The sequence below is a fragment of the Protopterus annectens genome, chromosome 3.part0 (genome assembly GCF_019279795.1).
Source record: "Protopterus annectens isolate FY-2018-M chromosome 3.part0, PAN1.0, whole genome shotgun sequence".
Lineage (NCBI taxonomy): Eukaryota > Metazoa > Chordata > Ceratodontiformes > Protopteridae > Protopterus > Protopterus annectens.
This window is the reverse complement of record NC_056731.1, coordinates 647819821-647836944: the sequence shown is the minus strand read 5'-3', so window position 1 is coordinate 647836944 and position 17124 is coordinate 647819821. Positions and strand designations below refer to the sequence as shown.

The following is a 17124-nucleotide window of genomic DNA, read 5'->3' as shown; positions in this document are numbered from 1 at the left end:
AGGCAAAAAGGTCCACAGCTGGGGTCCCCCATTTCTGGGATTGAAGGCTGAAAGTGCTGGGGTGTGGTTGCCACACGTGTGGGTTTAGGAGATTTCTGCTCAAGTCGTCTGCCAGAGAGTTTTGTTTGCCTGGCACGAATTGTGCTTGCAGATGAATATGCATGTCCAAGGCCATGTTCCACAGGGCCATGGCTAGCCTGCAGAGTGGGTAACAATGGGTTCTCCCCTGCTTGTTGATGTACCACATAACTGTGGTGTTGTCTGTCTTTATTAGCAGGGGACCAGGTGAGAGTAGGGATCTGAAAGCTGTCAGAGCATGCTGAACAACTAGCATTTATTCTTGGTTGATGTGCAGATGAATTTGACTTGGGCTCCAGTGGCCTTGAATGCACTTGTCGTCCAGATGTGCCCCCCAGGCATAGTCTGATGCATCTGTGCTTAGGGTCTGGGCAGAGTGAGGTTGAGTAAAGTGAAGTCTCTTGTTGTTGTTGCATGCTGCTGCCCACCAAAGAAACTGTCCTTAGACAAGGTATTATAGGCATGATGGTTTCCAGGTCCTGAAAATGTTGGCACCAAAGACTTTTTAAGTACCACTGAAGTTTCCTCATATGCAGTCTGGTATATGGAATAGAATGCAAGAGGCCATGAACCCTAGGGCCTGCAGGATTTTCCTTGCAGATAGCTGGGTTCTGGTGGCCATTTGAGTGAAGTAGCCTGTTAGATAGGCTTGCTTTTCTGGAGTAAGGAATGCCATCTGGGATGCTGTGTCCAAGCTTGCTCCAAGGAATACAATCTTTTGACTGGGGACTAATTTTGATTTCTTTTCGTTGATAGTGTACCCCAGGGAAGTTAGAAGGTTCTTTACAAATGTCAGGTGCTGCAACAGCTTTTTCCTGACTGTCTGCCTGAATCAGGCAATTGTCCAAGTGAGGGTAAATTTGAATTTTTCTCTGTCTGCAATAGGCAATGGCTGGAGCGAGGCATTTTGTGAAAACTCTGGGAGCAGTGGATAAGCCAAAGGGAAGTGCAGAGAACTGATAATGCATACATCCGGCCCTGAAACGTAGGTATTTCCTGCATGAGTCCCTGATAGGGATGTGCAGATAGGCTTCGTCTAGGGTGTCTAACCAGGCATCTTTGGACAGCATAGGAAGAAGCTGCTGAAGGGTGAGCATTTTGAATTTTGTTATCACCAGGAAGGTGTTTATAATGGAAAGATATAGGATTGGGTGCCAAGTGCCCTCTTTTCTGGGTACCAGGAAAAGTCTGGAATAAAACCCTTGACCAGGAAAAGTCTGGAATAAAACCCTTGGCCTATCTGTTCTGCAGGAACAGGTTGAATTGCCCTTATGGAGAGCAGGGATTCGACTTGGTTTTGTGCATCTGCCCACTGGTTTGGAGGAAGGTCTTGCAACCCTTTTGGGGTTGGCAGTGTGTGGAAGTAAAATTTGTATCCCTGGGATACAATGTTGAGGACCCATGGTGGAGGTCCAGCTTTTTGCATGATGGGCAAGTTTTCCTCCTAGGGGCACGACCACTTGGGCAGAGGTGAGGAGTGGAGTTGAGAAGTCAATGGGAATTGTTTCTGAAAGGGGGTGGCTTAGTACTCCCGGTTTTAGAAGTGGAGGTACTCCATTGCTTAGATCTCTGCATAACCTGAGACTGTAATTTGGGGGGGGTCTGTTTCCCTTGGGTCTAATTTGAGATGGCCTTGAGGGGGCTGGAAAGGACCAATGTTTCGAGGAGCAATGTCTACTGAATTTTGGAGGCTGCACCTGCAAAAAAATCTTTTGACTGTCTGCACAGACTCAGCTTTTTCTTCCATCTTCTTTAGAACCTCTTCTGCTCTGGTGCCAAACAGATTGTCTTTGTTCAAAGGAACGTCTAGTAATTTTGATTTAACATGGTCTGGCAAGGTCTGCTCGTTAAGCCAAGCATGTCTTCTCAGTACAGAACCAGTGACTGCTGCCCTGCAAGATGCTTCTAGGGCGTCAAAGCCATATTGCAAGGTATGCTTGCTGACTTGGCTTGCAGAATGCATAAGTTCCTGCAATTCTTTACTTTCTGCACAGTCTGTAAAGGTAGATAATTTTTGCTTAAGTTCCATAACATGTTGCTGATATTTCAGCATGTAAAACTGGCAATTCAATGCCAAAATGGCGAGAGTTGCAGAGGTGTATACTTTTTTACCCCATCTGTCTAAAGCTCAGAAATCCCTGTCCAAAGGGGTGGGATTCTTAGCTGTAGTTGTTTTTATACCTTTAGGCCCCTGGGAAATGACCTCTGGGTCAGCAGTATGATTTTTGAAAAGGAATTTGTGAGAGTCAGGGACTCTGTAGTACCTGTCTGGTTTCCTTGGAGCAGGGAGTAAAGTGTCAGGAGTTAGACTGGATTCCATAAAGACATTATCCACAACATCCAGAAGAGGAGTGATAGCTAAAGGTCTATGTTGTGGCAAATGTAAAAATTCTCCGAATCGCTTTTTGGACTGAGGATAATCCTGGCATTCCCAGTGGAAATGCTCACTTAAAGTATGAAGGGTTTCACCAAAACAAAAAAAAAAATTCTCTGGAGGGGAAGCAGTGGGAATGGAGTCCTCTGCATCAGAATCCTCATAAGCAGATAAAGGCATGCCTTCATATTCAGAAACCTCAGAGTCATCGGACTCTTGATCAGATAAAGCTGCTGGGGACAGGTCTCTTTCTCTTAGTAGGAGAAGGCTGGCTTCTCCTAATCAGCATAATCAGGTCTTCTGCCATTTTAAGCATTTGACTTGTGACAAGGAAGCAGGTGCTTGAGTCTGGGTCGTTGGTTTTTTAGGAGTAGTGCATACTCTTGGCCTTAGAAACTCAGTAGTTTTACACAGAACTGAAGATGCGAAAGAAGTCGTCGGTTTGTGTCGAATATCAGTAATGTGAAGAACTTCCTCGGAAGCCAGTGCCTGCACAGTGACTCCTGATCCATCCAAGGTAGAGACATCTACAGGTTCCATAGTCAAAGAAGAGTCTCGCAGCATACCGGACTCTGAACAGTTCTTGGTAGTGGCCTGCGAATCCAGCAAAGCGGGTATCAGGGGCTGCAAAAGCATCTCAGTGAGTACCGGCGAACTGATGGCTAGCTTAACGAAAGTGCCATCTGCAGTTTTGGACTTGTGTGGTCTGTCTCTGTCTTTATCCTTACATTTTTTCAGAAGATCGGTAGTCGGATGGCTTACCGAAGCCATTTTGGAATACGCAGATCGAAAGTATTTAGTGACAATAAGGGCCCAACGACGAACAGTTTGGGTGTTGAACACAGCACAAAACCAACAGTGAGGTATGTCGTGGTCTGGGCCAAAACATGTGATGCAGTAAGAATGGAAATCTCGGCGTGGTATTTACTTTCCACAGGCGAGACAATTGTTAACTTTTTCTGACATCAGTTAGAGTAAGCAAAAAGGATCCCCAACAGGGTACTTTGCTTTAGAAGACTTCAGGATGATTTAATTTGTAAACAAAACATTAGGTAGCGGCCGACCAGCACTCATACAAACTGTTTCTGCTTCGAGCTCCTCAGCAAGAAAGACTGATGTAATGGCGTCGGCTGGCTGTTTTTATACCCCTGACATCAGTACTGAAGCGACAGCAACCAATGTAGAAATACTAAGTCTCTGGTATTCGGGCCAACTGAGGGCTACCTGCAGGCAGATAACACAAGTGTGATGACTGCAACAGTGAAACACAATGAACATAAGTATGGGTGCTTTCTATGACACCGTCCACTTCACTGAGATATTGGGTGCCACAGAATATTCAATGTCAATAAAAGCCCCACATGTCCCACAGTCACAAACTTTTTTTCTTCTGCTTTTCTGTACACCCCATTTCTTCCTTTTCATGAATCACACAGGGGTTCCCATATTTGGATACCATAGCAGTACAACTACAAATAATATATGCCTACTTAGCAATCTGTGGTACATGGTACTATCATGTCAAGGCACACTGTAGTATATGCAACTTTGATGCACTGCTTTACAGTGATACATAGCAGTTGTATCTCACTTTTTCTGTTTGCACTAAGCTGAGAATGCCCACTCTCTGGATTGCTTTCTGCACTTTTGAATGCAACTTTCACTGTGTGGTTTTCTTTACTTGAGGTTGTACTATGCACCTAGGTATATCCTCATTCTTGCTGACAGGCTCATTTATGTAAACTTAACAGCAGTTAGCTGTCCATCCCAGCTGCATGTTTTCAATTTAATGTTCACTGTCCCCTGCTTCCATCCCATACTGCTGCATAGCTTACATCAAGCCTTGCATTGAGGAGCAGTACGTCACTATGCATCCCAGCCCACATTACTGTTTATTACGACATTATGCTTTTACTGGCAATGCTAATAAGTCACTCTACATCACAAATGACATGGCTGTTTCATATAAAATGTTTAACATGAACCTAAATGCTTAGTGTTATCAAATACAGTCAGTAACCCCAGTACTTACTAGTGTGATTCCAAAATATGTTTATTATAACACACAAAGGATCCAAAATCAAATTATAACAATACTGTTTTTCTAAAAATGAAGGAAGACACCTTACTTTGCCCACTCTGGATGACTAGCAACAGTCTCATTGATTAAACTGCTGGTAACTTGGATAATGTGAACACTCTCTTGATGAACCTAGTTAAAAACATAAACAATTGTATTCAGTTAATATTTTACTAAAACAAATTCTTAAATTTTATACACTCACACCCAATTTAGAATAACAGAAATGTTTGGCACTTGTAGTGCCCTGAGAAGAAAAGCATCCAATTCTTTAATTAATCATTTCAAATCTATTTTAATTTAAAATTAATTTCCACTATTGTTTTAAATGAAGAATACTTTCAGCAAGTAAAATATTTGCCAAAATATTGCTATGTGATAAAATTTACATCTGACTGGCTACTATCACTCTACCATTTGAGCAACAGCTGACAGTTATTTGCTAAGGACTCACTCCTTAACATAATGCTTTAGTTCTCTAACGCAAACACAGACTCGTGTGGATTGCTCAATGGACCACACCATGGCATCAAGTGTCAAGTCAGGAAGGGTACACCATGCCTTATTCTTCCTATTTCTGTCCACACTAGCCTTGTGTGAGGGCACTCAAAAGACAAAGATATAAAATTATAAATCTGACATAATTACAGGGTTAGTCACCTGCAAAGAGCATGGACTGGAAAACAAAACAAGGAAAAAGAAGGTCTGCTAGTAAAAAACCCACTGCAGACAAACTTATTTTAAAGATAGTCTAATGGTGAGAACTTTATAGTTATTTAACTATTTTTTTCTTCTTAGGTAAAGTCTTAAACACAAATTTCTTTTATTTAGGGGTAAACAGGAAGCACTGTCTAGTTAAGTAACTTGCTCAGAATAGCAAAGCAGGCAAAGTCTGAGGAGCTCACACCTAGGATTACTAATGTGCTCAATAGCAGCTCATATAATTAATCCCCTACCTTAAGTTCCAGGTGGTGTACTTTCTGTCATCTGATACCTATGAACAGAGTAGATGGACCTCCTGGGATCTAGCCCTCCCATCTTTCATCACCTCACCTGTGATGATTTGAAACACAAAAATAAGATGCTAGCATAAGATATCGTGGTACTTTATGTGGAAAGGCATCTTCCCTAACCTTTTAATGACTTGGTTAAATTATACAGTAAAACTTATTTTTTTCATGAAATAATACGTAACTATAATATCTTAAAGGTCTACTGGTCCTTTCTGGAAGCACTGTGGGTAAAAACTGTCACATGGTGGTACTCAACTTAGGCTGCAATGTGGAAGCCATTTTTGTAAATGATGGTGTGGGTAGTACTATCCTTATGAAAATGACTGAGGTGTCTGTTAAATGCTACTGCAGAGACACAGCAATTAAATGGGAAACTGATGAAGTATGCAGAGTTTTTAGAGTCGTGATGTCAAGAAAGATGAAATCCTTTACCTTAACCTGATGGAATTTTATCACTGCAATTAAAAGGTAAGACATTAAATTGGGTACTGACTTTTGGATACAGATGGTAGCTTCTCTTGCTATTTTTTTTTAAGATGGAAAATAAAAGCAGGCAGAAAAGCATATATTTAACTGGAGTCCAAGAAAAGAAAAGGATTTTGATTGTTTGGGATATATGACAAGTAAGATGAATGACTGGTTCAAGATCTCTTAAAAACCTCAAGCTACAATTTGCATGCAGAATTTCATCCATGATCTACTGTGAATCAATTTCAGTCATGGTATGTCAAAGAATAGATGCTGTCTCAGCTCTGACGTCCTGGTAAAGTGTGCTTTGCTGTTTTTTTTGTTTTGTTTTGTTTTTTAATAAAGACTAATTACAGCAAGTAAATTACTCTAGGGTGTTGTTTTAGGAAATGATTCGAGAATGTAAGAAAATAAATCTGAAGTTCCATTTGACCTATTTAGCCGCTTTCAAGGTATCTGTCCTTACTGGCATGACTTGGCGTACTAAGCTGGAGTCATAATGGACATGATTATGAATAGTGTCTCTCTATCTGACAGTTGTGAAAACACTAAGAAACTTTGACAAAGTGACATCTAAAGGAAGCAAATACCTCAGCCAAGAATGACAGGAATGTATGACCTGGACTACTTGAAGCAATACAAACCCTACTTTTACACTGGGGTATTTGGATTCTGAATGGTGAAACTGGTGACATTACTGAATGAAATTTTTGAAAACTGGATTATTCTCTCTTTCTCTTTCTCTTGTTGTTTTCTACACACTGTTCTTCACGAATGAATATTAAAACTAAACAGGGAGGTCCAACCTCTCAGCTTTGGTAAGGAAAGGATTATACTGGCATGGTTAGTTTATATTTGAAGTATAAAGTGGTGATGTTTGTAGATTCTTTAATTCAGATTGGTGATACTTAACTAGTTGAAAAGAATAGCAGCGTAACTGTAGCAAATGCATTGTGCATTTTAATATAGTGAATAAAGGGGTCAAAAATGAGGACTGTTGTACAAGTATGGTCAGTATTTAAATTTTAATCAAATGAAGATGAGCTGAACTGGGATATCTGGCTGTGATTGCAAACAATGAATAAATGGCAAGGCATAGTAAGATATAATCTGCATCATTAGGGGGATTCGTTCTTCCTTAGGGGTAAGACAGACTCTGGACTTGATTTTTACAAATCATGCTGAAAAGTATTTCATGAAGACTACTGGACATATTGGAAGTCTGTTCATTACTACTGATTCTGTATACCTGAGAAAATTAAGAAACACATAGGTTCATAGGTTCACAAGAAACATATGCTGTGTAATACAGTTGGCCAAGTGTCTGACTGCTGACCTGAGAATATTAATCCACGTTACTGAATGAACACATTTCATAGCTGACAGTTAACAGACTGTGGTAGGAAGGGAAGGCCCATACCCCATATCAGGAGTGATGATGCCTTTCTGCTGGATAAACAGTTCAAGTTAATTAGACCCTCCTGGACTTTATGATATGTCACAGAATATACACTATGTGATTTGTGGCTTGTGGAGATGTGCTCTCTGTCCAGACGGAAGCAATTCAGTTACTGATTAAGAACTGGACTATATTGTTGATTTGAACTAAGAAAGAGGAGGGAAGGGAATGGATTTTCTTTCCTTGACCACATCTCATTATAGTAAATAGTCTCAAGTAGCAATATTTGTATTTCATGGTATTTTTTAAATTTTTTGAGATATGATCAACCAAGACAAATAAATATGTAATAAGTAGACACTGACGGTTTAAGGGTTGACTGTTCTAAATTAAGAATGGGCTTCACTGCTTACAATGAGTCTTAGATGCTATAAGTACTTTACTGATGTTTTAAGACAAATTAGAATGATAACAAGGGCAGTTGGAGATATATAGGATGATACCAGAATTATGTTATGCAAAGATAATAGGCTGGACACTGATTGTCTGCAAGCTGAACATGGAAGGCCTGACTATATGAAAATGGATTATGACAGCATGCGTTGCTTTTCGGTTAAATTGCAATTTCAAGTAAGTTGAAGAGTACATGAAGACTGTGCTTACATTTTTTGTGGGAAATCTTCAAACTACCATGTGAGAAGGATTGGCAGGATGCATTAATATAAATCAAAGTTGAGGAGTCATAAATATAAGTTTATCACCATCATGAGGACAGTTTCTGAAATTGTTAGCTGTCCTATACTGTATTATGAAACAATCAAATTTTTATTTTTTAGGGGAATATCTGTCTGCCTGGTCATGTTTTGGCATTTTTACACAACATGCTAACAGCCAACACCTGGCTGTTACTTTCTGGGGTAGCAGTAATGAGCTATGTATAGCTACTTGTCTCCAGGATGCATCTAGAAAATCATCAGTTGTTGCTAAATGCTCCCTTTAATGATTTTAATCTGCCTCAGTGAATATCATTTGCATCCTCTCTCAATGCATCAGTAATGCAACACTGCATGGTTGGGGGTATGCTTAGTTTTAGGTGAAGCAGAGATCCTGGTAATCTCTTCAAAGGATAGCCCACATCAGTGCCTTAAGGATGACAGTAGCAAACAAAACACTCCTCTTCTTTTCATAACACTTGTTAAACATGGGGCAAATCAGGACAGACAACACTACAGTACCATTTTACATCACTAAGCAAGAAGGAACCACATCTTATCTTCTCTTTCAAGAAATGCTAGCAATTTAAGACTGCCATGGCAAAAGAAACACACAAACACACTGTTTACTGCAGTATACACCAGGACCTAGGACTTTCCAACAAACTGAAAAAAGTTCACAGATAGTCTACAGCTATCAAACAGCTTTTCCAGTTTTGGGGAATTGTCCACAAATCTGCAAACCGCCCACACACCACTCTCAAGACCAGTCCTGGGGCTCATAGTTTCCCTTTGTGACTTTTTAATCTAGAGGGCTCCTCTCAAGGCTCAGTAACAGCCTGTGAGGATGATTCTGATAAGCCCCCTTTACTCCAGGCTGATACAGTGTCTTCATGTCCCTAAATACCCATAGACTATAACCTCAGACACTGGAAGACTCTCCCTAAGGGTTGTGAGAGAGTTACTGGTGCATCCCACGTGGGAGTTACTCACCTGCAAGAGGAGAAAGCAGGGCTGCAATAGCAGCATTGCACTCATTCACCGGGAACTTGCCAGGATATACAAGTGATGAAAGACAGAAGTAAAAATAAAAGTAAAAATTAGTAAATAATTCAAACAAACAATTCCTGAATTCCCTTTGAGCACAGAAAGTAAGTAGTCAGCATATTTTCTTTTACTCTACTCTGTGACCCATCCAAGGTCTTGAAACTTGCATGCCTGGCTCCTATGGATAGAGCAATTTTCATATTTGAGGCTTCACGGCAAGTTTTTTTTAATTCTTGACAGCAATAAGTTTTTAAGTTCATTTTGGTTGCTAGACTTAATTCTACCCTACTTACTTACTAATCCAAAGAGAATAACATGATAATCAGGGTGACATCTAAGGGTTTAAGCCCTTTTTCTGTTGATTCTGGAATTGGATTGGACCACCTTCACTGCCTTTTAGATGCAAGTTTACAGTAATCCACAGACAATGTTCAACCATCAGTCATTTTAGCCATCCATACTCTTGTACAGCAGAAATCAGAGATAGAAAATGATATTGCAAACACTATTCTTATTCTGAGAGTTAAATCCATTAAAACCTCTGCTGAAATTTGTTGTGCCTTCTTGGGACATTAGACTTTCATGAATGAAGTTAATCTACCCACTGAGCTCATAACTCTAGAGGAACTTCAATTTCTGCCAAGGAAAACTCTACTTAATGAATGATGCACAAGCCAGATGTATTCTGGATTTGGAGGCTCTTTGGTCAGAGAAGGCCCTTCTGGCAGAAGACAAAGACACATCTTTGTGCATGAACCTGATGTTCCTTTCCAAGGTGTTAGTGGAATGTACCCTTAAGCCATTCATCTATGCACATCTGAACTAAGGCTAACAAACATTGGCCCTCCTCAGTATACGTGTCAGAAGACTCATCAAATACTACCTTTTATGCATAACATCCAGCACCTGCACACCTTCACTGTAAAATGAAGATATTGGAGCCTTTAAGCGTATCAACAAGAGGTATTCATTAGCATGGAAGGAAGCTAAAAACTTATGTGACTATACAAATGGTCATTAGTAGTAACAGAAGTTGCAATACTACATTTAGTACAGCTCAGCAACATTTTTAAAAAGAATACCAACAATCTCCGCTCCTGACATCAAAATGAATCAGTACATTGGCTTGTGCAACAAGCCAATCAAAAATACTACAACCTAATCAATTAGTCCAAGGCCTCCAGTGGGGCAGCAAGGTTTGGAAGACAAATGCTGAACGCATTTTTTTTTTTGGATGCACCATACCTTCCATTGCATGGGACTCAATTTGATGGAAATTAGCTACACTATATCCTGTTTAATTGCAAATCTTTGATGGCTTCTCATTGAGTGAGGCAAGGACCTTCCCATCAGTCTCTGGGAATAACACAAATGAAACCAGACTTAAAAAAAAACAGTGAAGAACAATAACCAAAAACAAATCCAAAGGACTTTACAAGAATGTAAACTCCACCAGTTTATTTACTGCTTTTATCCAACATCAATAAAACAAATTACTTTTTTAGAACACAAAGTACCATGAACTTGCATTCCTAATCAGATCAAAAAAGTTAGTTGCATGTGTGAAAAAAAACTACGTAATAAATTAATTCATACAAAGTTAAACATCTCTGTATTTTTTTCCTTATAATAAGTGTGTCTACTTAGGTCTGTAAGTCAATTAAAATATCATAAAATTAATTCTCAATGTAAAACAGATGAAACCAAAATATATCAAAATGTATTAAAAATACTTAATTCATAACTTGGCAGGCCTTTTCCTAAGCACACACAATAAATGCAGGATTGTTTAAAAACAGAAAACTATATGCTGTTAAACAGAGTTGTCATACCAATTCCCAATATTCTAAAGATTTTTCCTCACCACTATCCTGTTATTTTAAGATATTTCCACCACAACATAAAATACAAACTTTTTGAAAGATGTACAAAAACTGAATGTTTATATACACCATTGCTGGTACTTAGAACTTTTCAGCATTGTTATTCAGTTAAAAGCAGACTGGTAACTTGCATTATGTTTTTCCTGTACAACAACTTTTACAGGGGAGACATTTAATAACATCAATACCACCCTGTGTTGTACAGTTACATCTGGCATTAATACCAATAGATTTGGCATGTCCTTGTACAGTGATAGTTGGCCTTTCCCAGATGCAATTACAATATTTATATTTATCACGTTCATGTACAACTGGTGTTTGCACTCTTACTGGATTACTTTTAACAAGGACTTTTAACAAGGTTTTCTATCATTTGGTTCATATTGCTTACTTTTTTCAGTGACAAGTGTCATGACCTGCCCCCCAAAAATTCTAACCAAATTGTGATCAACTGAAAAACATAACCACTTTTTATCAATAACTCTTTTGAACACTGACCTATCCAACAGATGTCTTAATACCACCACATTAGTCTTCCAATCAGCTCTCTCCTCCACATCACAAACAGATGAGCTACCTTTTAAGGGTTTGCTTAGTACTGGTGGAAAATCTCCTCTGTAATATCTGTTCCTCTAAATCCCCCAGCAAGTTCTCAAAGAACACTAACTGAAAAAAATACTATAACTTTCTGCAATTCCTTCGAAAATGTCTCATTTACAGAGATCAGACAAGACAGCAAATCATCTGTCCCTTTAGAATATTCTGTTTCATTCAATGACACTGAAAATATAACTAGGAATTGGAGTATGTGGGTTTTCTATAACTTGATCCAAATATCTCAATACACAGTTTTGTAGGTATAACAACATCTAAAAAATCAAAATGTATTATCTTCACATTTCACAGTAAACTTTAAAAAAAATCAGTGATACTGTTTAACAAATTCATCTAATATTATTTTGAACTTTCCATTGAGAAAAAAGTAATCAAAGAATCTTCAATAAAACAGCAACTGATCTTTACTCCTGCCATCAATAATGTCTTCCAAGCAACATAAAACCAGATCTGCAAACTCAGGAAACAATTTCATCCTCATAGCAGCACCTCTAATCTTATAAAACATGTCTTCTTCAAATAAAATAATTAAGTACAAAATCAGTTCCATAAATGAACATTCCAAGTCCACAGTCTTGCCATCAATGGTGCCAGTAGGCAATGTTGCTTACCTGAATCACTAAAGTCTTAACTCATAGGTTCATAGGTTCGTACTGGGCTATCTGCCCTAGGGCATTTATAAGCCTAACCAGAGTGTGTGTGGCTTTCACCACCCCTTAGGATAAGAATACTACGCCCATTTAGGGTTTAGTTTACTGTGCCTCTGTCTAGTAGTGACACAGAGATGACCCCCGGGGTAAACCTACGATCTCCCATCCACTCGTCAAGATTTCTCTTGAAGAGAGTTAGTGAGGGGCTCTGCCTAACATGGACTGGGATTCTGTTCCAGAGTGTAGGGAGCCTCTGGGTTATGAATCTGTCCCTCCAGCACGTCCTATTTATTTCTGTGTTGAGGTTCAAATCTCTTGCTCTCGTGGCTCTGATGGATTTGGATTTTCTGAGGTGGAGCATGTCCATTAATTCCGGATTGGACATGGCCTTGTACGTCAGGCATAGATCACCTATGAGTAGGTGGTATGCGACTGAATAGAGCTGGAGTTTCTTCAGCCGAGCAGCATATGACATATGTTTGAGACCCTTTATCCTCTTGGTGAGGAACTTTTGGGGTCTTTCCAACTGCTGCAGGTGTCGAGTAAGATACATCCCAAATGGGGCATTGTACTCAATCATGGGCCTGATAAGAGAAGAGTACAGGGGCACAATGACCTCTCTTGATCTAGATGTGAATCCCTTCATGATGAGGTGGGCAATATAGAAGGTCTTCCTAACCACTTCGGCAATGTGAGTGTCAAATGAGAGGTTACTGTCAACTTGGGTCCCTAGGTCCATGATTACCTCTTCCGTACTTAATGGATTACCACCTATGTGGTAATTTGTGGGTACCTTGTTTTTCCCAAAGGGTATGACTATACATTTTTTGGCGTTCAGTTTAAGGCCATGGCTCTGGCACCAATTATCCGTTTCTATGAGGCCTCTCTGAAGGATGCTTGTGTCCGCTGGCGTATCAGTTATGGCACCCAGTTTGCAGTCATCTGCGAACTTTGTCAGCCACAATCCTCCTATGTTTGCTTGCACCTCGGAAAAATAAATGCCGAACAAGAGGGGTCCCAGGACTGAGCCCTGTGGGACACCGCTTGCGACTGGCTTGGAGTCTGACATGGCTCCAGCAATTCTGACCTTGTGGGTTCTGTCCTTGAGCCAGTTTGCAACCCATCTTGTGACATATGAGTTTACATTTAAGCTGGTGAGTTTGTCTATGATGCCCGAGTGGGGTATTGTGTCAAAGGCTTTTGCAAGGTCAAGGTAGGCTGTGTGAACTGCCTTACCCTCATCAATGGCCTTAGTGACCGTTTCAAAAAAGTTGACCAAGTTCAAAAAGCAGGATCTGCCATTGACAAAGCCAAATTGGGTAGGATCCAATGTCCGTAGGTCTCCAATGTCTTTGTTTATGAGTTCCATAATGATCCTTTCCATAGCTTTGCAGACCAGGCTCGTCAAGCTTATGGGGCGGTAATTTCCAGGGTCCATAGAAGCACTGCCTTTGTGGAGTGGGACCACTGTTGCTGTACGCCACTCTTTGGGTATGTATCCTGTAGTAAGGCTAAGATTAAACAGCAGCCTTATGTGCGGGTTTAGTTCCTCTTGGAGTTCATGTAGCACACAGCCCGGGACACCGTCCGGTCCCATTGATGCTGTGTTTTTAGCTTTGGAGAGGGCGGCTCTCAGCTGGGCATCTGAGATGTTAGGGAGGCTACACTCTGCTGGGATAGATATTTCTCCTTTTGGGGGGGATGGGGCAGAGAAATTTGCACTGAACCTGTCTGCTGGAATGTTGGTAATGTCTGTGGGTTCAGTGTATTTTGTGTCATTATGGACTAACTCTGAGCATATCTGGGAGTTTCCACCCAGGTTTCTAACATAGCTAAAGAAGGCCTTGTGATTGTCTTTTGTGTCTTTTGCGATTTTTCTCTCAAAGTTGGCCTTGGATGATTTTATGAGTGATCGTACTCTTTTGCTAGTACTGATAAGAGATGCCTTCCCTTTTAGGGATTTTGCTCTGTCATGTAGTAGCTTCCTCCTCCTGTTGTAAAGTTTGTTAATGACTGGGGTCCACCAGACAGGGCGCCTGCCTTTGGGGGAATGGGTCTTGGTTTTATTAGGGATTGCATGATCCATGCATTCTTGAAGGTGCCCATAGAAGGCATTTATAAAGGATTCAGCAGTGTGGGTTGTGGTTTCCACTGGCCCAGGGGCCTTGAAGGATACCACTTCAGTCTTAAGAAGTGTGAAGTTGGCTTTTGAGAAGTTCTTCACTGTGGTCGTTTGTGCAGGGGGTGGGGGCGGGATGTGGATTTCCAGTGAGATTAATTTATGGTCTGATCTCACCAATGAGGGGTATACTTCGTGTGGAGCATTTTGTCCCCATGTTTGTGATGATCAGGTCTAGTATATTATCTCCTCTTGTGGGAATGGTGACTAGTTGTTCCATCGCATTTGAGTTTATGAATTCTAGGAACCTTTGGGCTAGGGTGTTGGGGCTTGAGTAATGTTCCCAGTCTATGTTTGGGTAGTTGAAGTCTCCCAATATGATGGTATTTGGAGAGACATTCATACTCTCCAGTGTCTTCAGGAAGGCTGAGTGGGGTTCCTGAGTTTGAGAGGGTGGTCTGTAGCATGCTACAAACTGTAGGGCAGTTATGCCTATGGTTAGTTGCACTTGGATGGTCTCCGATGCTTCGTGCATTGCCACTAACCTGGAGGTGTGGGTATCTTTGATGAATATGGATACTCCCCCTCCTTTTGTGGTTCGGTCCAAGTTTTGGGGCCGGAAAGCATGATATGAGGTAAAACCTGGTAGTGCTGGGGTGCTTTCAGGAGCCTTGAACCAGGTTTCAGTCACTGCACAGACATCGATGTTCTCCACACTGAGGAGGGCTTCGAGAGCGTGCATCTTGAGGTTTAGACTTCTAGCACTGAGCAGCACTACCCTTAGTTTTATTTCACTTGTGTTTTCTAGGGAGGTGGGTTTGTCTTTTGAGCCTTGCCTAAAAAAGGCACTATGGAGGAGGCAAGAGCCTTGGCCAATATCCGGAAGCCCAGGGGTGACAGGTGCAAGCCACCCCTTGCGAAGCAGCGTGGCTTGTCAAGCATGTCATCCCAAGCAGACAGACATTGGATCCCCTTAGAATGACACCAGTAATTAAGCCAATTGTTAAAGCTGATCATTTTGTCTTTGTACTGTGGCATCATTCTTGGTGAGGGTAAGATGCTGCTCAAGGTCAGGTTCATACCGGCCTGGGCTACATAATCAGAGAGCTCCTCTATGTTTCTTTTCATGTAGTCCAGGGAGGTACGTCTCAGGTCATTCACACCGGCATGGACAATGACTGAGTCATTTTTGTACTTGCTTTGGAGTGACCTGAGTGCTTGTGTTATGTGGCGGATTCTAGCGCCCGACAGGCAGCTTACTGTAACCTTTTCCTTGTTCAGACTGGTGAGCGGGACGTCAGTGTGTCTGACTATGGAGTCACCTATTACAAGTGTATCTGGCATGTTGTTTGACCTTAAGGGCTGTGACTGTTTAGCACACTGACTTTGTGAACTATCTGTTGCATGTGCTATGTCTTGAGGTAGTGGTCACTTGGGTGTCTGCTTTGGAGGCCTCTGCTGTTTTGGTAGATTTTTAATCAGAGCCTCCGAGTATGTTTTTGTGTGTTTATGTGTTTGGTTTGCAGTTGTGACAGGTCTATGTGAGACTGGGTTTGTGGTGTGCGTGGTTACCTTCTCCTCCTGACTGGTTTTGCCAGTACTGAGTTGAGAGAGCTCAGCCTCCAGTTTGGCTATATAGTTGCATCTTTCACATATATTTGTATTTGTTGGGAGGAGGAGAGGGTTGTCTGTGCACATGAGGCAACTGTAACATTGCCTCAAGATTCCCAGATTCACCAGCTGAACAGGAGAGGACGCCAGCAACTGACTCTTCGACATGCTAGAATAGTGTAAAGGATTGTTGTGTAACTGAGTCAGAAAGGACCTATAGGGAAATGGGTACTCAAGGGGATTTAGGTGAATGAAGTACTTTCTTTTTGTTTAAGAGAGCTTTACCTGTACAAAAATGCTTTAGGAGCAAGTGCTGGGCTTTTCAGATAGAGAATAGACTGTTTAGATTGCAAGTAGAGCAGTTCTAAGGTAAAAATTGAAGAGCAGACTTTGCAGAGCCAGAAATAGTTTAAACTTGATTAACCGGCGCTGCCCAATGCTGCTCTATGAGCAACTTCGCGCAAAAGCGGCCTTTATAGCAGGGGGTTGAAAAGAGCTAGGAATTGACCCAAAATGGCCAATAAACTACAAGTTGCTGGGCTGGAACCACTCCTCTAGGGACAAATAGGATGCTCAGTGCTCCCCACTCCCACTGATGAACAAAGAAGCTTCCTCTTATCCAAATAAGGATATGGATAGCACAGGAACTATGACAAAGCACAGAGATCAGCAAAATCCGAAGACTGGACTATTCTAGTTCATTAAGGTGGGAAAACAAGGATATATTTTTTTTTTCTTTTTTTCAGAGACAGAAGAAAAAGATACAGTAACAAACAGTAAATGCTTTAAAATGGCTAGCGCATGGGCAGTTTACATAAAAAGGTCCCTCACATTAGAAATGACAAATAAAAACTCATCTATTTCAAACCTCAAAATTTGTCTACAAAGTCTCAAGAAACTTTGAAAACCCATCTGTGTTTGTCCAAAACCATTTTCTGCGACTCATTCCACATAAACAGCAAGTGGTTGTATTTTGGGCACATATGCTGAAACAATGGGTCTCAAAGGAAAACCATCCTTATTTGCATGTACTTTGTGGATCCCAGAAAATGTGGAAGCACTGTTTTTTTCACT

The 17124-nt window shown here is 40.9% G+C and overlaps 1 protein-coding gene across 1 annotated transcript in view; it reads right to left on the bottom strand.

Moving 5' to 3' along the window:
- Positions 1–17124, bottom strand: part of TMEM245 (transmembrane protein 245) — a 1232464-nt gene that overhangs the window by 651688 nt on the left and 563652 nt on the right. The window contains exon 9 of the mRNA XM_044065650.1: positions 4582–4664. Coding sequence (XP_043921585.1) covers positions 4582–4664 — 83 coding nt within the window. The remainder of the gene's footprint in view (positions 1–4581; positions 4665–17124) is intronic.